Genomic DNA, 20,892 nt, shown 5'->3' with positions numbered 1-20,892 from the left:
TGTGTTTGTTGCAGTGCAAAGTTGTGCAGCAGGCCATGAATACCTTGATGACTTTTTCTGGGCTGTAGAGGAGATCCCCTCCGGAACAGTCGAGACATCTGAATCTGTTTATGTTTAAACAATTTTTATTGAGCAGAAACAATGCATACAAAGAATCATAAACAAGAAACATTTTTATTTTTACAACATGTAATGATCCCATCCCCTTACCTCCATAACCGTTGCCACTTCTGCCGCTAACTCCGCAACCCCCACACCAAGCTCAGCGAAGGTCCCACAGGGTATGGGGTGCTGCCATCTTGTTCTCTTGCACTCGCGGTCAATTGGATTCCTGGCAAACAGATTTGATCCCATTGCAATAAGGGTTAAGCGCCAAAGCACTGGTCTCAGCATTAGTGACAATCAAATTACACTGATCCTGCAGGAGAAGGGGGATTTATTGCTTAAAAGGGTTAAATGAGCAGGGCATCAGGAGAGAACAGGCTCAGCTTCCGGGTGACTCCTGAATTTGTTTTTCAGGTGGCCAAAGGTACACTCAGTGATGGTGTGGGTGTTCTTATGGCTCTTGTTATATTCCTCTTCCACTGCATTTTGGGGGTGGACAATGGGAGTCATTTGCCAGTTCACTGCGGGTAGTCTCTGTCACCTGTGAGGAGAGCAGGATTCACAGACATGGGTGTGTATGTGGACCTTGTGGAGTGCGGGTCATGGGTTTAGGTTCTGGAGGCATGTTGAGTGTGGTAGGATGTTGACATAAGGGGGGAGTGGGTATGGGGGTTAGGAATCCCAGTACTGCTTACCTAGGACCAAGCCGCCAATGATCTCCCCTTGGTCAAACCTGCGGGAGATTCCTGAATGCTGCAGGATATATGTATCGTGGGTGGACCCTGGGTAGTGAGCACACATGTTCACAATCTTCCTCTGGGCATCACACATGATCTGCATGTTCATGGAGTGATATAATTTTCTGTTCCTAGAGGTCCCCTCATGTGCCCGGGGAGGGAGTGCGACATGTGTGTAGTTGATGACACCAATGACTGAGGAGAAGTGGTTTATGGTGTAAAACTTAACCATGTTGTTCTGGAGGACCTAGGCAGTAGTGCGAGGTGTGGGTGAGGAAGGCATAGAGGAATTGGGCAAGACAGTTGGAGATGGCGAGCTGGTTGAGGCCTGCATTGACTGCTAGCACTGACTGACATGTGTCAGTGGCAAGAAAGGCAAGAGAGGCAGTGACCTTAAGGTGTCCTGGCCTGTAGGTGGGGCTATAGCTGGTCACAGAGGTGCTGTATTTCAGCCCTATCAAAGCGGTACCTAGTAAGGCTTTGCTGGTCAGTGAGGTCCATGAAGCGGGTCCTGGGCCTAAATACTCTGGGATTGTGGTATCTGGTCCTGAGCCTCCCCTCCAAACTCTCATCCACATTCAGCAAAGTGTCGGCCACAACAGCATTCAGTGCATTCATGGCTTATGTGCAGGGGCAACCCACTAAGCCCAGGAACACCACTGTGCACTCTTCCACCTACTGCACCCAGTGAGACCCAGGACCAGCACCCAAGTTTCAAGTTTCTTTATTTCTTAATATACCACCAAGAGGTGCAAGCCATCATGGCTGTTTACAATAATACAATACAATAGGAGAGGTCACAGTAAGAGCTGAACTACAATGTATGTGAAGGAAAGTTAGAAAACACAATATAACTAATAAAGATAAGGGAGACGAAGAAGTGAAGAATACAGGAAAGGTTCACAACTAATGGCCAGCAGGCCAAGTGTCCCATCCGATAGGCTCCTCACCACCCAACACTCATTCTCTCAGCACCAGCAAACAGTCCTCACACAAACGGCAGCAACACAAAGCACAATTTCTCTCAGCACCAGCACACAGTCCTGACACAAACAGCAGCGACACAAAGCACAGTGACAAACTGGGAGTAGACAAACAGAGGAACACTGAGAGACAGAAGACAAGCAGGTAGGGGGTTTGAATGGGAGGTGTAGGGGTTTTGGGACACTGAGGGTTTGGTGGGGGAAAGGGGGTGAGGTACAGAGCAAGGGACAGGTATGGATGGGCGGCTAGCAGGTGTGGGCAAGGTCTTGAGGAGGTAAGACATAGAGGAGGCAAGGGTCCAAAGGTTCAGACAGGGGGAAAAGAAACAAAGGTTGCAGACCACTCAGCAACTCTCCACTCTTTTTCACAATCTAACAATTCCACCTCTCCATCCTCCAACTCAGCAAAATCATAAATGGATCCAAAGACAAGTTTGGTCTTCTGCTAGTCGCTTTTAAAGCAGTGCGATTCATGACTTTTTTTTCCAGCACAAGGAAATTGTTTTGCTATCTGTTATTGCAAAAAAAAAAAAACATACATCACATAATCCCACCCATCTCACGTGATGTGCCCCCGAAACGCCCAACCTCAAAACTTTTTTTTTTCAGTGAATATTGGCCTTAAACATTTTTGGGAGATAAGTATTTGATTATATGGTTTAAACAGTTTCATGGTAGAAACACGTTCATCTGACACATTCATCTGCCCCTTGTGCCACTTTTTGCATGTTCTTTTCTTCTGAAAATAAGCCCCTAAGTGTTTATAATAAGCACTTGCAATAAATAAATGCTTTTCTGCAAGATATATATACAGTAAATCAATATAAAGATAGATATACAGTATATAAATATATATATATATATACTAGTAAAAAAAGGCCCGTTTCCAAAACAAATGAAACGGGCGCTAGCAAGGTTTTCTTCGGAGTGTGTATTTTTGTGAGAGTGTGTGAGAGAGAGAGAGTGAATGTGCGAGTGTGTGTGTGTGAGACAGAGTGAGTGAGTGTGGGTGTGAGTGTGACTCAGAGAGCGAGTGTGTGTGTGAGAATGAGGGTGTGCAAGTGCGTATGTGAGACACAGAGTGTGAGAGAGAGAGAGTGTGTTTCACACAGATACAGTGTTTGTGAGAGAGAGAGTGAGACTGTGTGCGAGTGTCTGTGAGAGAGAGAGTGAGACTGTGTGTGAGTGTCTATGAGAGAGAGAGTGTGTGTGTGGGAATGAGAGTGTGTGTGAGAATGAGTGTGTGCCAGGATGGTCCCCCCTCCTGCAGGGTGCCCCCCTCCCTGTCTCCCTGCCATGTGTGAGTGTGTATTTGTGAGAGAGTGAGTACGTGTGAGTGTGTTTGTGAGAGAGAAGTGTGTGTGTTGGAAAGTGAGTGTGTGTGGGAATGAGAGTGAGTGTGAGAATGAGTGTGTAGCAGGATGGGCCCCTCCTCCCTGTCTGCCAGGTGCGAGTGTGTGTTTGTGAGTATGAGAGAGTGAGACTGTGTGCGAGTGTCTCTGTGAGAGAGTGTGTGTGTGAGAATGAGAGTGTGTGCCAGGGTGGCCCCCGTCCGCCAGGGTGGCCCCCTCCCTCCCAGGTGCAAGTGTGTGTTTGTGACAGAGAAAAAGAGAGTGTGTGTGGGAATGAGAGTGTGTGCCAGGGTGGGGGGGCAGCGCCTCCCTCCCCCAGGGTGGGGGGGCACCTCCCCTCCCCCTCCCAGATGTAAGTGTGTGTTTGTGACAGAGAGAGAGCCAATGTGTGCGAGTGTGTTTGTGAGAGAGAGAGTGTGTGTGTGAGAATGAGAGTGTGTGCCAGGGTGGCCCCCGTCCGCCAGGGTGGCCCCCTCCCTCCCAGGTGCAAGTGTGTGTTTGTGACAGAGAGAAAGAGAGTGTGTGTGGGAATGAGAGTGTGTGCCAGGGTGGGGGGGCAGTGCCTCCCTCCCCCAGGGTGGGGGGGGCACCTCCCCTCCCCCTCCCAGATGTAAGTGTGTGTTTGTGACAGAGAGAGAGCCAATGTGTGCGAGTGTGTTTGTGAGAGAGAGAGTGTGTGTGTGTGTGAAGGAGAGTGTGTGCCAGGGTGGCCCCCCTCCCTCCCTCATTGCCTGCCAGGGGCCCCCATCCCTCTCTACCCACCTCCTCCTCCTCCAGCCCTCCCTGCCACTTGATCCCGTTCTTCGCTACTCCTCCCCCTGCCTGCTAGCACTGACATGTTTTACCTCCTCCTCTTCTGTCCCTCCCTGCCTCTTGATCGGCGATCTTCGTGACTCCTCCCCCTGCCTGGTACACACCCACCTTCTCCTCCTCCGGGCCGCCCTGCCACTTGATGTTGTATCTTCGGTACTCCTAGGGCCGGCGCTATAAAAAAAAGAAGTGCTCAGCTGTCTGACCTGAGCGCTAACCACAAAAAATGTAAAATTAAAAAAAAAACACGGCACCACAGGCAGCCTTGAGCCATTGGCTGCTGGCTGTGCAGGCTCCTCCCGTCTCTTACGCCACTGCCCCTGGAGCGACGTGTGGGCAGTGACATAAGAGACGGGCGGAGCCTGCACAGCCAGCAGCCAATGGCTCAAGGCTGCCTGCGGTGCCGCATTTTTGTTTTTACATTTTTTGTTGTTAGCGCTCAGGTCAGTCAGCTGAGTGCTTCTTCTTTTTGTAGCGCCGGCCCTGCTTCTCAACATGAAAAGCAGCAGTGGCCGGCAATGGGAGGAAAAGTGGGCGGGCAGGGCCCGTCTAGGGCCAGCCGTGGCTACGCCCCTGCAGCAGTTTGGAGCGATTCTACTCCTCCCCCTGCCTGGGTTGGTGTTTGCTGGGGGGTGGTGTTCCGTATGTTTGCGGTGGCAACCTGGAGCGATTCTACTCCTCCCCTGCCTGGGTTTGTGTTTGCTAGGGGGGTGGTGTTCCGTGTGTTTGCGGTGGCAACCTTGGGGGGGGGGGGTGTTTTGGTGACGGGTGGCGACTTTGGGGGGGTGGGGGACGTGAAGGGCAGATAGTGCGTCTCCAACCTTCTAATGGGACGTCATTTTAGGTTGAGCGATGTTTTTTTGCTGAGGGTCATTGCTCCACCCTCGACGTCATCACATTTGATGCGTGGGCGGGGCAGACACTAATGGAGCTAAAAAGTGGTCTCAGCCACCTCACTTTAGAACGTTGGGAAAGTGAGGCTTCATTAGAACGTTGGAGGTGCGTTTTATATAGAGATATATACTAGTAAAAAAAGACCCGTTTCTGTAAGAAATGAAATGGGCACTAGCAAGGTTGTCCTCTAATGGCAATTATGTTTTTAAGGGAACTGTTAGGAGAGAGTATGGGTGAGAGAGAGTGAGTATATGTCAGAGTGAATGAGTATGTGTCAGAGAGTATGTGTGAGAGAGAAAGAGTGTGTGTCAGAGAGAGACACTGTGATTGAGAGACAGAATGTGTGTGTCTATCTGTGTGAGTGAGAGAGTGTAGTGTGTGTCCCGTGTGCACCAATTATGCTGTTTCCCCTGCATTCATCCATATGCAGGATGTCTCCCCTGCCCCCTCCGTCCATCGTGGTGCAGCAATTCTCACACACCTCCCCCCTCCGAGTTCCAGGCCCCCCTCCCACCCTCCCAGTTCCAGGCCCTCCTCCCTCCCTCTCTCCCCTCCCTCCTTCCCCCCCTCCGAGTTCCAGGGTCCTTCCCCCCCTCCCTCCGAGTTTCAGGGTCCTCCCCCCTCCCTCCCACCCAGTTCCAGGGTCCCTCCCAGTTCCAGGGTTGTCGTCCCTACCTCCCTTCCAAATCCAGGCCCCCTCCCTCCGATTTTTAAAACTGATCTTCACTCACCACGTCGGCGTTACGGCACCAGCGGTACAATTCATGCAGGCTCGGCCTGTCTCTCTGTCTTAGCTCTGGTCCCGCCCTCATTTCCTGTTTCCGCAAGGGCGGGACCAGAGCTAAGACAGAGAGACGGGCCGAGCCTGCTTGCATTGTACCGCTGCTGCCGTAACGTCGACGTGGTGAGTGAAGATCAGTTTTAAAAATCGGAGGGAGGGGGCCTGGAACTGGAGGGAGGGAGGGAGGGGGCCTGGAGCGGGAACTGTCAGTGAAGCGGCTCCTGCTCTTCTTGTCTTCTTTTTTTCCAGTGCCGTTGTGTGTGGAACGTCTCTGCCCACTCCCGCTGTTCTTCAACTGTCAGTGAAGCGGCTCCCACTCTTCTTTTTTTCCGGTGCCGTTCTGTGAGCAACGTCTCTGGGTGCTCTTCTTTTTGCCGGTCGCACGCTTCCCGCGTCTCTCACTGGGATCGTAACCACCTCCTAACATCAGGCAAGCAGGGTTCTAGTGCTGGCCAGTGACGTCAGCAAGTGGTTACGATCCCAGTGAGACACATTCGAACGTTCAAGGAACAAATTATTATATTACCTATATATATATATATATATATAGGCATTCCCAGGGGCAGAGCAGGGACAACATTGGCACTTATGTGTATATTTTTATAAATCACTAACTGTCCCTTCTGGTGTTGCCCAATGATAAGTTAGTACTTTATAACTGAGAAAAGCAAGGTTTATTTGTGTGTAATAACACTGTATAAGTATGTATTTTTAATGCGAGAAATGAAATATAAAGAATAGGTATAGATATACGTATATAGAGATATTTTTATTTGTACAAATAGAAATAGAACACACAGGAGTAGATAAATTTTAAATATGTTTAATATAATTTGTAATTTCTCATTCGTGTACATTTTGATAGACAACATTTTTTGTTTTTCAATTTGGAGCATATATGAAGGTAATCAATAGAATTCAAACAAAATTAAAACATGGAAAAGAAAATAAAATGATACCTTTTATATTGGACATAACTTAATACATTTCTTGATTATATTTCGAAAGGTTGTCCTTCATCAGATCAGAAATAAGCAAATGTGTTAGCTGACAGTGTATATAACAGTCCCTCATAGATGGTCTAGCAGGGTGGGTAGGAGATGTGCATGGGGACTTCAAAGCATTCCATAGTCTAGCAGGATGAAGAAGGGCAACCTTCGAAAGCTAATCAAGAAATGTATTAAGTTATGTCCAGTAAAAAAGATATCATCTTATTTTCTTTTCCATGTTTTAATTTTGTTTGATTTCTATTGATTACCTTTAAGAGTGGACTAACACGGCTAACACACCTCTTTACTTAAGATGAGAGCATATATGAATAAAGACTTATTTGAGCCAACTCCTGTGACTTTTAACTTTTGACCTTGAGCCTTGGAAAAAGAGAAATTTTAGGTTTAAAAACATGCTGTCCTTTGGCACAACCTGTCAAGATTGTAGCTGTAATAACGTGTGGCATTAGAGTTTTAAGAGCTAAACCGTGTGCCATTACGTAGCTTTGGAGCATTTAGATTTCGTAGCAATATGATTGATGAACCAATTTTTAAGTGTAGTTGAAGTAATAGCATTGCTGTTGGATGCAGTGAATTTAGAAATTCAACCAGATAATTTACCAATGTCATTAGTATCTTGCATTGTGTCAATGGACAAATACTCTTTGGTTTCACTGGTAGCATTTCTTGGATTTCGTTGTTCTTTTCATTGACGTTTAAGTTTTTCGGAGCTAGACTTGCTCATTTACATAACCATTTGTGGTTTTGATAACGATCTGCAGTGCTGGGAAATATTTTTTCCTTTAAACTATTAATTTCTTCTACAGTGTTTTATAAATCTAGAGTTAAAGTTATTTTATAAATCTAGAGTTAAAGGTATTTGTCCATCAGCAATGGGGGTGTACTGGTGAAGAGGGTTTGAGTGGGGGTTTTCTGCTGAGAGGTATGTGAGAATGGGTGATTGTGAGTGGGGTGTTTTGCTGAGGGATATGAGAACGTGTGTATGTGAGTGTTTTGCTGAGGGGTATGTGAGAATGGGTGAGTGTGAGTGGGGGTCTACCGCTGAGGGGTGTGTGAGAACAGAGGAGTGGGAGTGTGCTATTCTGTGATATGTGAGTAGGGGTCTACTGCTGAGGGGTGAGTGTGCGTGGAGGTGAGCTACTCTGGGGTGTGTGAGAACGGGTGAGTGTCAGTGGGGGGTGTGAATGGGGGTGTGCTATTCTAGGGTGAGTGATTGGGGTTGTTTTCCTGAGGGGTGTGTGAGAACAGGTGAGTGTGAGTGGGGTGTTTGCTGAGTGATGTATTAGAATGGCTGAATGGGAGTGGGAGTGTGTAAGAATGGCTGAGTATGACTGAGGGGTGTGTGAGAAAGGGTGACATTGACATTGAGTTTAATACTCCCTTAAATCAGAAAATGTGGTGACTGGATCCCTCCCTAGCACTAATTTTGTTTTCTGATCAATTAGTTTAAGTTGATTTTCTTGATTAGTTATTTCTTTCAATCTAGCAAGTGCCTGCCATTTAGCTTTCACAGTTTTCCTGTCAAAACACAGCCTTCTTTTCAAGGGCATATTGAAATTCTGTTTCCCACCCTTTTCGAGGAGCGTTTCCCTGGCAGGGTAGTGAATTCATGCACACACACACACACACACTTCCCAGCCTGACCCCAATACTTTCTCTCTACCCTGTTCCCAGCAGTCTCTGAATCTCCCTTGTACTGAAATTGTTAGGGAAGAGAGTATTAGAGAATGAGAGAGAGACAACTGCACAGCTGATGGAGGTATTACTTACTCCCCTTTCCCTGAGTGCTCCCATGAACCAAATTGCTTCAAACTACACAATAGCCTCGGCAATGGCGCGGGGGGGGGGGGGGGTAGAGTCTGCATGCTGGGTTTGGTGGCCATAGCTCTTTGGGGGCCGAAGGATTTTGGACACGGACAAACAAACACATGCGTCTGCTTTATATAGATAGATAATGGCACATACACTCACAATATTACACCTGCCTCAGTGCAGGTATAACTTTGTGCAGAAGCATTCGGAAAGACAATTTCATAAAAGCACCTAGGCACATGCAGTATGTTGCCTTTATAAAACTGATGCAACAGATATGTCTATGCACGTTCCCTGCCTTGGTACCTTGTTATAAAAGTTCCTTCCACAGGGGAAATTTTAGAAGTGATTTGATCATGTAAAACAGCATTTAACATGCTCAATAGGTATTTATAACATTTTCCTGGTGCATATACAAAAAAGCAATTGGAAAGCATAGTGCCTGTATTTTTTTTTTTATTTGTACCCCGTGCTTTCCCACTCATGGCAGGCTCAATGCGGCTTAGGTACTTATTTGTACCTGCGGCAATGGAGGGTTAAGTGACTTGCCGAGAGTCACAAGGAGCTGCCTGTGCCTGCAGTGGGAATCGAGCCCAGTTCCCCAGGACCAAAGTCCACCACTCTAACCACTAGGCCACTCCTCCCACATTTATGGTATATGTTCATATCTGTCCCTGTGGCAGATGATGGGCAAAGCAAGGATAGGATCCAATTTATGCATGTGCCAGTCTACATACAATCACAAGTCCAGGCTAAAAGCCCATCTCTTTGACACTGCTTTTGACTCCTAACCTCTAATCACTTGCCCTGTACCCCCACCTCTTTAATCCCCTACCTCTTAGTTGTTCTGTCTGTTTACCTGTCTTATTTAGATTGTAAGCTCTTTGAGCAGGGACTGTCTTTTTGTATATGGTGTACAGTGCTGCGTATGCCTTGTAGCGCTATAGAAGTGATAAGTAGTAGTAGTAGTAGTGGTGGTATATCCAGGCATAAATTTTGGGGGGTTCTTCTGATTAACTTGTGCGGGCACCAAGCTCATATTTTCTCTTCCCTCCCACCCCTAAATTAAAACTTAAAACACCTCAGCTGTTGGGGATCCCCAAGTGGCATCAGCATCTTAATTCAATGTTGCCGGCACCTGCATCTCATTTGTGTACAATTTTTTTTCAACTTTAAAAGTGCACATACAGTACAGTCTCAATTATCCAACATAAACAGGACTGAGCCGTTGTCAGATACGTAAAAAGTCAGATAATACGGGAAAACAATGGTAAAAACCTTTAAAAATGCATGGAAAACATACATTATGCATTCAGAACAGGCAAGGGTATCTGTATGTAAAATACAGTATTGTTTATTAACCAGCAGCGCGTGAAGCCAGAAAAGAGGAAGCGAGCCTATGCACTTCTTAATGACAACGCAATGACATCACTGGGGGTCTGTCGGATATGCTGAATTGTTGGATTAGTGAAGGTTGGATAATCAAGACTGTACTGTAATTGTGAAATTGAAAAAATATGTGTGCTATTTCAGTCTGCACTCCACAGAATCCCCCTCCTCAAATGTGAAAAAAAATGTATAATAAGGGACCTGAAATAATTTTGAATAGTGTGCCTATTTTATCCTTATCATATAAAGGCAAGATAGGTGACCATGTGCCTTTATAAAATAAGCACCCAGAATATATGCAAATGCACAAATTTACACCAGCTCTGGTGCAGGCATAAATGTGCACATGTATATTTTATAAAGCACCCACATGCATTGTAATTCTGCCCCAACTTCAGTGCCTATGCACACAGCAAGCATATAAGCATGTGTATGTATGGCAGAATGTGTACTTATACACAAATATACAGATACAAGATTATAGAAAAGCCCATTTCCTGCATGTAAGAGAGACTTTACAGATAGAAAAGTCTTTTTAAAATGACCACCTATGGGCATACTTTTGCTCACATACAAAGTGCACAATTATCAGATTGATGTAGGCAAAATGTTTTTGACCCATGGAAATTACTTTGAAAATTATCCTCTGATTAACCAAAATCTGTAGGGACTGACCATCTCTGGTCTTTCAAGGAAACCAGTGCATCACAAAGTTTCTGTCTGGATGAAGCCTATAATAGATAATTCCCATACTTACCAATAAAGATTATAGTACCTGCAATGGATATGCTTGCTTTCTAACCACTGATATTTTTATAACTCTAGACCAAAAAGTGACAGTCAGTTAGAAGTTGTATCGGCAGTATCACACTTCTAATAGTCAAAGGACACAACTCCTACTGTAAGTAATATTATCTGGCTTGCCTTAGCAAATTCTCTGTATTTGAAAGCGATATAGCTTGATTTAGAAGAAGATGTTAAGCCAACAAGGTCAATCCATCTTCAGTCTCTAAAGAAGTCAATGTGATATGAAATGCAAGTTAGTTGTTATTTAATTTATTAATGTATTTTTTTAAATTCCATCATGAACCCAGGAAGGCAAGTACTTTGAAGCTCTCACTTGCCAACTACTAATGTGAAATCTCACATTTTGCATCAAACCCCTGGCAATGATGGCAGATAAGAATTGTATGACCCATCTGCTCAATTTATTTCCTGTTGGATGTCGTAGACCCAAGCTGATTTCTGGTATCTTCTTCACTTCTTTAGTAGCTAGGGACCCTCTGTGATTATCCATTCTGTCTTAAATCTGTTACTGTTATGGCCTCTACTGCTTCCTCCAAAATACCATTCCATATATCCACCACCCTCACTGTGAAGTAATACTTCCTGATGTTCCTCTTCAATCTGCCCCCATCTTGGAGAATCAGAATGCAACCTATACATTTTATTCTACATATGAAACTGATTAATGTGCATATCTATGGATATCATGACAGCCAGTCTAGGTTGAGAGCCCTGTTTTGGAAAATCCCTGAAGTACTGCAGTATAAATACTACTTTTTCGGTCTCAACAATAATTATTTTCAGTTAGTGCTTGTTCTCTTTTAGTTCTGTGCCTCTGCTTTTCTTGCTACCATTGCTGATTCCATCCCCTTGACCTATGGGACACCAAGGTGGCATCCCTCAAGCCTTTATATTTGCTTCTAACCGCAGCATACAGCAGCTGTCACAGTACACCATGTCATGCTTTTTAAAATGTTTATCCACTCCTACCCTAGCTGAGATAATATTTAACCATCTCTCTGACCTCACGTGCAACTTTCTTCAAATCAATCACCTTACTTTCTAATTCTTCCTACTTTCTTACTCATCTATATGTTACAACTTTGCCTTACCCTTCACTACCAATTATAATGTTCTGGTACATATTGTGTTGTCATTGCAATTAGTATACCATGCCATACTTTGTATTGTTGTTCGACTATTTTTACTGCTGTAATTGCCTCCTGCTCATGTTTGATCTATTCTTACTGTACACCGCCTTGAGTGAATTCCTTCAAAAATGCAGTAAATAAATCCTAATAAATAAATAAAATGCTCCTTCGTGGTCCTCCCTTTTTGACATTTTTAAATTACCTTGGATTTTTTCTTCTCTCCTGGAAACACCAATTTTGCTGATCATGGCCTAGATATGGTGGCCTTTAGATATTGTGACTCTGTGAGAAGCTCCTTGACTGTCTGATCTTTATTTTGTAGTGATTATTATTTGGTCACTTCTTTCAGTATTATGTCTTTGCATTTTTTTTTAAACTTCAGCCTGTTTTTATAGGCTCTCAAAATTGGTCTTCACAAAGTTAGGATATCTTTATTCTAGAAGTCAGGTTTTACTGGACTCCTTTCCCTCTTCATCCTTAGATGAAGAGGATAAGGCTTGGTTCAGACACGTCTTATCTACTCATAAGGACCTTGCTTCCTTGAAGTCTAAAACTTTGAAAACATGCACTACCATCCTTAGTTTAACACCAAACTACATAAGGCTAGGAAATTTGTACACTGAATGTAAATTTGTGCTGAATGTAAATTGAGGAAGTCCAGACTAAGCTCTGACCATACTCATTGTAAACAACTTATATTGAATTATAAAAATCTGACTAAACAAGCTAAAAATGATTTCTTTACTAATTTAATTCTAAAGAAAATGTCCCTGTCAGTTGTTTTGAGCTGACAGACTTTGCACTACAAAGAAAACAAAGTTGCTTACCTGTAACAGGGGTTCTCTGTAGACAACAGGGAAATGCAGCCACCTCAGGGTGTGCTTGCATTGATAAATCTATGGAGAATTTGCATTCTCAGATTAGTAGTATTACTTGTGCTCAGTTTTGCCTGTTCCTTGATTACTAAAATTGCAGATTACCATGGGCCTTCTGCTTGGAACAGCAACACCTTTCCCCTATTATCTCTATATGCTCAATAGGACTATGTCTTTCCATCAGGACAACATAGATCTGAGTCAGAGGTTCTTATAGAACTTTACCTCGGTGTCAGTGTTTGTCTAGGTAAAATCATTTCCACCTTCTAAATCTGTCATAGAGATTCCATCATATCTTCTGAAAACCCGATGGACCTCGTTTGTTTCAGTCTTCCTTGACTTAACTCCAATCTCAGTCAAGGTTTTATCCCACATAAATGAAAACAATCTATTTTCTGTTTGTTTTGGGAAAAAACACAATTCAGACCCTTCCGTTCTTGAAGCTAGTGCCCTACTGTATATCTAACATCCCTTTTGTGGCCAAGATCACATGTAGGGCAGCAACTTGTATAAATTGTTTTTTAAATAACAACTATTTTCACCCTCTTCAGTCTAGACTGTTAAAGAGATGCATTAATAATCCAATTAGAATTGTCTTCAGCATTTCATGCCATCAATCATACTCTTCTCTTCCATCTTGGATACATGGGTTTCGAGGAAAATGCTATGAATTGGTTCAGATTATATTTGTCTGGCAGGATATTTTGTGTGTCTGTTAATAACACTTTTTCTTCTGCATACCCTTTATCATATGGCATTCCAGAAAGGTCTATTTTGGCCCCAGATTTATTCAATATCTTTTTAGCCCCCTTAGCTACCATCATTCAGAGTTTGGAAATCAGCTAATGTTGATGGTATTCAGAATTTTCATTGTCCATAACTCCTGGGATTTTGCTTTCCTCCATCATCTATTCCAAGCTCTCCAACATATTTCTGATTGGATCAGGTCAAATAAGTTGGTTCTCAATTCCCAAAAGTCCATAGGTACTTTGGATTTTCAAGAATAGAACATTTCTATTCCTCTCCCAAATCAATAGTTTCCCAGTCCTAGTAAAGGATTCTATCACATCTTTGGGAGTAATCTTGGACAGAAACCTTTCCCCAAGAACCTTTCATTTCATATGTTGTACAAAAATAATTTATCTCAGAGGCCAATCATTTGACTGCTTTGCATATTAAACAACATTGGCTTCCTGTTTTAGCAGGATCAAGTTTAAGATCAAGATTTTGGCCTACAATGCGTACTATACTGTTCTTCCTATCTGTATATCATGCTTTCTTATTCCGTACTTCTCAACAGGTGTTCAGATCTTTCCAAGCTAACTTCCTAGTGATTCCTAGTTAGATCATTCATGTAATTCTGCTTTTAGTTACTTGGTTCCCTCTCTCTGGAACTTACTTATCGCCTGCAGACTTGTATCATGAAAGTTCTTATTTAAAAATTTAAGAGGCGTGTAAAGACCTAGCTCTGTGAGTAGGCTTTTGCAAATATCTTATTTGATAGGATGGTAGGAGTCCACAATAGCTAGTGCTCCTTATTGTTCTGTTCCCTTTATTTATATCTAAAGATTAAATGTGTTGGTCAGTTCACGCTCCGGCCAATATTCAAAGTGATTTAAGTGAGCAGGAGCCTCTCCTGCCCAGTTAAATCGCTTACTGGTACCTAAATGTTGATATTCAGTGGCACTTAACCGGACAGGGTCACTCACAGACCATCCCAGACCCTCCAAGAAAAAAGTTGTCAGCATTGGGGAGGAACTGGGACTTCTTTGGGTGCCAGCACTGAATTCACTAGCTTTGCTATTCGGAACTTGGCACTAAATTTTGGCTGGGACCCACATTTTTAAAAAAAGTAGAATTTCCCTCTGATCCCCCCTTCCACACCACCCCCACTTGACAAAGTCCATAGGCCCCACTCCTAACCCCCCAACATCATGCATAGCTTCCCTCACAACTCCCCCCAACAGGTCAAAACCCCCTTCCATCCCCACCCCTCACCTCCCAGACAGGATAGGTCCCCCACCTTAGACCTACCTGACCTCCCTGGTGTCCAGTGGGGTATTGGGGGCAAGAGCAAACTCCCCTTCTCTCCTTCCTGAAAATGGCTGCTGCGATCATTCGTGGCAGCCTCTTGGTACTACAGTACTACTGCGAGGCTGCTGCGAAAGATCACAGCAGCCACTTTCAGGAAGCTGTTGATAGGGATAGGAGCAAGGGGGCGTTTGCTTCTGCCTCTATTGCCCCACTGGACCACCAGGGAGGTCAGGTAGGCCCAGGGGTGGAACCTATCCTGACCAGGAGGTAGGGGTGGGGATGGGAGAGGGAGTAGCAACCTTTTGGAGGGGGTTGTGAGGGGGGCTAGGCACAAAATTGGTGGAGGTTGGGAGGGGCCTATGGAACTTGTTGGGGGGTGGGAGGGGCAATTGGAGGGAAATTCTACTTTTATTTTTATGCAGGTCCCAGCCGGAGCCCACATAACTCTCTTTTGCAGGCAGGACCTTCATAACTATCTTATGCAGGGCCTGGCTGAATATTAGCCAGGACCCACATAAGCTCCAGCAGCCAGCCCCACCAGATTTAGCCCCCCAATTTTCAGTTCCGGTTTCTGGACATGGCTTGGCACTGAATATCTGAGGCTAATCTAGCCAGCAACAGTAAGTGTGTAAAAATAGAAAAACGCTGATCACTGCAGGTTGAATATCAACTGGACTGTGATTGTTTGTGTTTGCCTTTTTCTGAGGTATTTTTCCAGTTATGCACATGGCCCTGATGCTGTTCCTCACAAAGGATGCATTATGAAATCTGGTAAATAAATAAATTAAAATCTTTTTCTCTCTCTTGTCAGCAGTGTCATGACATATTACGTTGCTCTACCGAGGCACAGAAACTAACTAACCAAAGTGAGGCCTGTTGTAACGAGCCACGAACAGGAAACAGAGAAACTCTGAAATCAGAACGAAGATTGTCTTAGCATCATATTACAGCAATTGATATTCATGTGATTTGGATAGCACTGATGAAACAAACATTAATCCACTCTCAAGTCACTGTTTCTTCTCATCTCCTGAAACAAATAAAACGAGTCACCTTTGGCTGCTCCACGTGGGTCACATGATCACTTTTTGTTATTGTTGTTGTTGTTGTTTTTGCTTTGGTGCTTCTGTGGATTTTTTTTATTCCAGATCCTTCCTGAAGCATGAGGCCCAAAACCAGACACAATATCTAGTGGACAGAAGGATGGAAGAATAACTGACACTTGTACTCTTGTTCCATCATATGAATGCAATATGGAGTGTTCTATTATTTTGTTGCCTTGCTACCTCATGTTCCATTTCTGATTTACTACTACCCCTTTTTGGGTACAACTGCTTGACCAGTATTTCTCAATTTTCTTATGCATGCATGTGACATTTCCCTACTACAGTATGTGTAGTATGTCCATTATTAAATAGGCAATGTAAATATCAAAATATATGGATTTTGGAAATTATTAGATTATCATATAGTGGATTTATTTTGAAATGTTTTACTAAAATTAACTTATAAAAAAATATAAATGTTCTTTTGCAAGTGAGATGCAAATGGCTGTGGCTCAGGTAACATTTTCCTTTCTTGACTCAAACTATTAGCAGTAAAGGGGACTTGGTCTGGTCCAGTTATTCAACGGCAAGCACTGCATATCACTACGTATAAATCTTAGTCTCCGCTTTATGGCCTGGATTCTAATCTCTGCGCTAGCCAGAGGTAGGGATGCTGCAGAAGCAGCTTTCTTAGTGGAGTTCAGGTGTTCAGTAGTAACACCTAGTGGCCAGAAGCAGAGTCCATATTACCCTACTCTGTAGAATGACAGGACTAAGTGGTCTGAATCTAGATATAAAACAGGAAAAGAATCCTGGGTAGATGTACAGTCCAGTATACAGGTTGGTTCCAATTGAGATTGAAGCTCAAAGGAGCAAGAGGAAACAGCAAGGCCAAAAAACATCAGAAAAAGGAAGTTAAAAGAATTTGATTTGGATCAGCCCGAGGGCCCAGCTATATGGATACTGTATGGGTGAAATCATGCTGTGTTTGCTATTCCATGAAGCTGCAGGGGCAGGGTTACCTACTGGCTGTCTGACTGATGCTTTTGTGCTAGGCTTTACAGTGAATTTCAGCTCATGCCCCTTCCAATCCCTTTATATTATAAAAATTGCTAGTGCAATGACTGGGTTAGACAGCAGTGGATCAAAAATGGGGAAACCCTACAAATAATGGCAGTGCTAGAACCAGCTTTTTCTGTGCTAGGGGCAGATATTCAGTATTATGCACTCCTACCTTTATTTACCAGTGGCTGCTCTAGCACAGCACTCTTCTTTTGGTTGAAGGCACAACTGCCCCTAACACCCCCTCATTCTCTCCCCTACCCCTGCTGCTGCAGGGTCAGTGAGTTCAACTTCAGACAGCCTCACTGGCCCAGTGCTGATTTTGTCTTTTCTTGCTAGTACCAGTGTTGCCAACCTCGCTTATTTCCCACGAGTTTGTACTTCTTTTTTTTTAACGTGTGTTTTTTTTCCCAGTTCACGGGTTTTGTCTTTTTAGCTCGCTAGCGGGAAATAAGCAAAGCTGGTAATTCTTCTGAGGGTTGCTGTGATGCAACCCGGCTAGAGCGGAAGCAGGAAACACATCAGAGTTGCCTCTGAATGAGTTTTCTTTTTGGTGCTGCGGCAGGCTGTGCCTGCGACCCATCCCCTCCCATGTGGAAAGAAACTGGAAACACATCATTAGAGTGAGTGACAAGTCTGGAGAGAATGTTCAATCATCATCTTTCAGTTGCAGGAGCCAGCCAGCTAGCTAGCCGGCCCTGAAGAGACAGAGCTAGCCCAGCCAGCCATCCCAGCAAGCCAGGAGTTATGATCCCAGTGTTACTTTGGCCAGCCAAGCCATCCCAGCAAAACAGCCAGCTAGCCAGCCAGTCCCAAAGAAACCAGCCAGCCAAAGCAAGACATCTAGCAAACCCAGCCCAGCTAGCCAGGCAAACCAGCAAATAAGTAGCCAAGCCAAGCTAGCCAGCTATTTATCATCATTTTTTTTTCATTAATGATTTACTGTTTCTTCATGGGTTAAAACAAAGAACTATATTATTATTATTAGTTCTTCATTATCAGTATTAAATGTTACCTGTGTCTTTTAAACTGTAGGCCTAAGTTGTTTACTAACAATGCTTATTAGGCCCACAAAATTGCATAAAATCTTCCTTTCAGCGGGGAGATGTGGGGAAGAAAATTAACTGTGAGGGATGGTGAAGGGGCAGGGATAGAGAATGCGGGGATGGTGAAGGAATGGAGTTACAAAGTCTGCTTGATTTTGGGGATGAGGTGGGAACGGGGAAAAAAAGTTTGGTTGCGGGGAGGGAATGGGGGTGATTTTTTACCCCATGTCACTTTCTAGGGAGGAGAGCACCATCTTATACCACACCTTGCCTCAGGCTGCAAGTACTGTGTCCTTGAGCCACTCATGAGCCTCAGACACTAAGGACTCATCCTCAGCAGACAGCTGCAGGTGTTAGTAGTTTATACATTGATTCCATGTGTTTTGTTTTAAGAGAATGTTCCTACATATCAATATGTTTTAATGTCGAAAAGAGTGTTTTAGCATATGATTATTCCTCACAGCATGTAAAAAAAAATTGGGTGTATTTTTGAACTGATATTGCTTGTTTTGGGCTTGTTTGTTTTAAGCAATACATGCTTGTTTTTCCACGACTACGTGGCAACACTGGCAGTGTTGCCAGATGGCAAAACATTTTCCAGCCCAAAAGTAGCCCAAAATAGCACAATATTAATATGAATATTAATAAGGTCAATATGAATATTAAGGACAATATAAATAATAAGGTAATCAGAATCAGCAGAATCAGCAGCAGCATAATCATAATCACTAAAATCAGAATCGGCATAATTAGCACAATCAGTATCATAATCAACAGTACCATCATACTCATAATTAACACAAATTCATAATTACTACTACTACTACTACTTAGCATTTCTATAGCGCTACTAGGGTTACGCAGCGCTGTACAAGTTAAAACATGGGGAAGGACAGTCCCTGCTCAAGAGAGCTTACAATCTAAAGGTAACAAACTATGTAGTCAGTGTATCATGAATGGGGAAGGTGGTTAGGCGCCAAAAGCAAGGGAGAAGAGATGGGTTTTGAGTAAGGACTTAAAGATGGGCAGGGAGGGTGCATGGCGTATGGGCTCGGGGAGTCTGTTCCAGGCATAAGGTGATGCGAGGCAGAAGGGACGGAGTCTGGAGTTAGCAGTGGTGGAGAAGGGTACAGATAGGAGTGATTTGTCCTGAGAGCGGAGGTTACGGGTGGGGACATAGGGGGAGAGGAGGGTAGAGAGGTAATGGGGGGCTGCAGATTGAGTGCATTTGAAGGTCATTAGGAGAAGCTTGAACTGAATATGGTAGTGAATCGGGAGCCAGTGAAGCGACTTGAGGAGAGGGGTGATATGAGAGTATCGGTTCACGCGGTAGATAAGACGTGCAGCGGAATTTTGGACAGATTGAAGGGGGGATAGGTGGCTAAGCGGGAGACCAGCAAGGAGAAGGTTGCAATAGTCAAGACGAGAGGTAACGAGTGAGTGGACGAGGGTTCGGGTGGTCTGTTCAGAGAGGAATGGGCGGATTTTGCTAATATTATAGAGGAAGAAGCGACTGGTCTTAGCTGTCTGCTGGATATGGGCAGAGAAGGAGAGGGAGGAGTCGAAAATGACTCCGAGATTGCGGGCTGACGAGACGGGGAGGATGAGGGCGTTGTCAACAGAGACAGAGAGGGGGGGAAGAGGAGAGGAGGGTTTGGGTGGGAAGACAAGGAGCTCAGTCTTTGCCATGTTCAGTTTCAGGTGACGGTTGGACATCCAGGCGGCGATATCTGAGAGGCAGGCCGAGACTTTGGCCTGGGTTTCGACTGTGATGTCGGGAGTGGAGAGGTAGAGCTGGGTGTCATCGGCATAGAGATGGTACTGGAAACCATGTGATGAGATCAGTGAGCCCAGGGAAGAGGTGTATATTGAGAAAAGAAGCGGTCCAAGGACAGATCCTTGGGGAACCCCAACAGAGAGCGGGACGGGGGTGGAAGAAGAGCCATTAGAAAATACTCTGAAGGTGCGTTGGGAAAGATATGAGGAGAACCAGGAGAGGACGGGGCCCTGGAATCCAAATGAGGACAGTGTGTCAAGAAGTAAATTATGATTGACAGTGTCGAAGGCGGCACAAAACAAAAGGAGCAAATTCCCACCACAAACCATCTCCCTCTTTTGATCTAGGCACAGGAAAAAAAAGATTTTACATGCTCCCTGGTTTCAACCTAAATTATGTTTAAAGGAAGGCCAGCGAGGAGCAGGCTGAGCAGCTGCACAGCAGCTCCCCGGCCTGAGCGACCCCTTCCAGCTTCCCCCTGACGGTCTGGGTGACGTGGCAGGAGGCCCTGCCCACCGTTGGTTGGGAAGCCGGAAGGGGGCGGGGCCTTGGGGGTCCCCATGCACCGCATAAGAGCTGCCGACGAGACGGGGGAGGTCTCTTTGTCGGCAGCGAGCAGTGCAGGAGTTTTCCCGCCCTCCCTCCCCCTTCACGCTCCGCAGCATGAGTGGGGGGTTCACCTGTTGCGGCGCAGGGGGATCAGGGTTCCAACAGCATGCAATTTGAGGTTGTGTTCCCAACACGGACTCTTGGGGTACCACCAGCAGGCACTTTTACTGTTACGTGATGATACTTACTGTTCGAGTTGACTGATTACTTATCCATGGCACTGCGCTGCTATAACAATTTGTTACCATTGCCTTCTGCTGTTAAATTCGATTATTATTTCGCCATGTCATTGCATTACTATACCTATTGCTAGAGATGGTGTACAGAGTTTTGTTTCACTGCCAGCCATGTACCTTGCTGCCCTTACGGAAACTAGGAGGGGCTAGAAGTACGGGAGGGAGCAAGGGGAGACTGTTCATCTCTACTGTTTTCTCTCTCCTTAGGTGGACTATAAAAGCATTTATGCTGTCACAGCTGCGGAGGCACCCGAGCCTGGGAACCCTGGGATGTGCTGGAACACCAGCCAAAAGGAAGATTGCCTGCTCCAGGCAAGGGACAGGAGCACTCACTGCTGGCAGACTAGTCACCTCGCTGGTTGCACAGGGCAGGTGGGACGCTGGTCTGGGGGGAGGC

At 44.8% G+C, this 20,892-nt stretch overlaps 1 protein-coding gene across 1 annotated transcript in view; it reads left to right on the top strand.

The window, feature by feature from the left end:
• LOC115469333 (disintegrin and metalloproteinase domain-containing protein 9-like) overlaps positions 1-16,764 on the top strand; it is a 114,555-nt gene extending 97,791 nt beyond the window's left edge. The window contains exons 21-22 of the mRNA XM_030201856.1: positions 10,699-10,774; positions 15,534-16,764. Of these exons, the coding sequence (XP_030057716.1) occupies positions 10,699-10,750 (52 nt within the window). The 3' untranslated portion in view covers positions 10,751-10,774; positions 15,534-16,764. The remainder of the gene's footprint in view (positions 1-10,698; positions 10,775-15,533) is intronic.
• The last annotated feature ends 4,128 nt before the right edge of the window (positions 16,765-20,892 follow it).

This window comes from Microcaecilia unicolor, chromosome 4 (genome assembly GCF_901765095.1).
Source record: "Microcaecilia unicolor chromosome 4, aMicUni1.1, whole genome shotgun sequence".
NCBI lineage: Eukaryota > Metazoa > Chordata > Amphibia > Gymnophiona > Siphonopidae > Microcaecilia > Microcaecilia unicolor.
The sequence above is the reverse complement of the archived record's forward strand: the minus strand, read 5'-3'. Positions and strand labels throughout refer to the sequence as shown.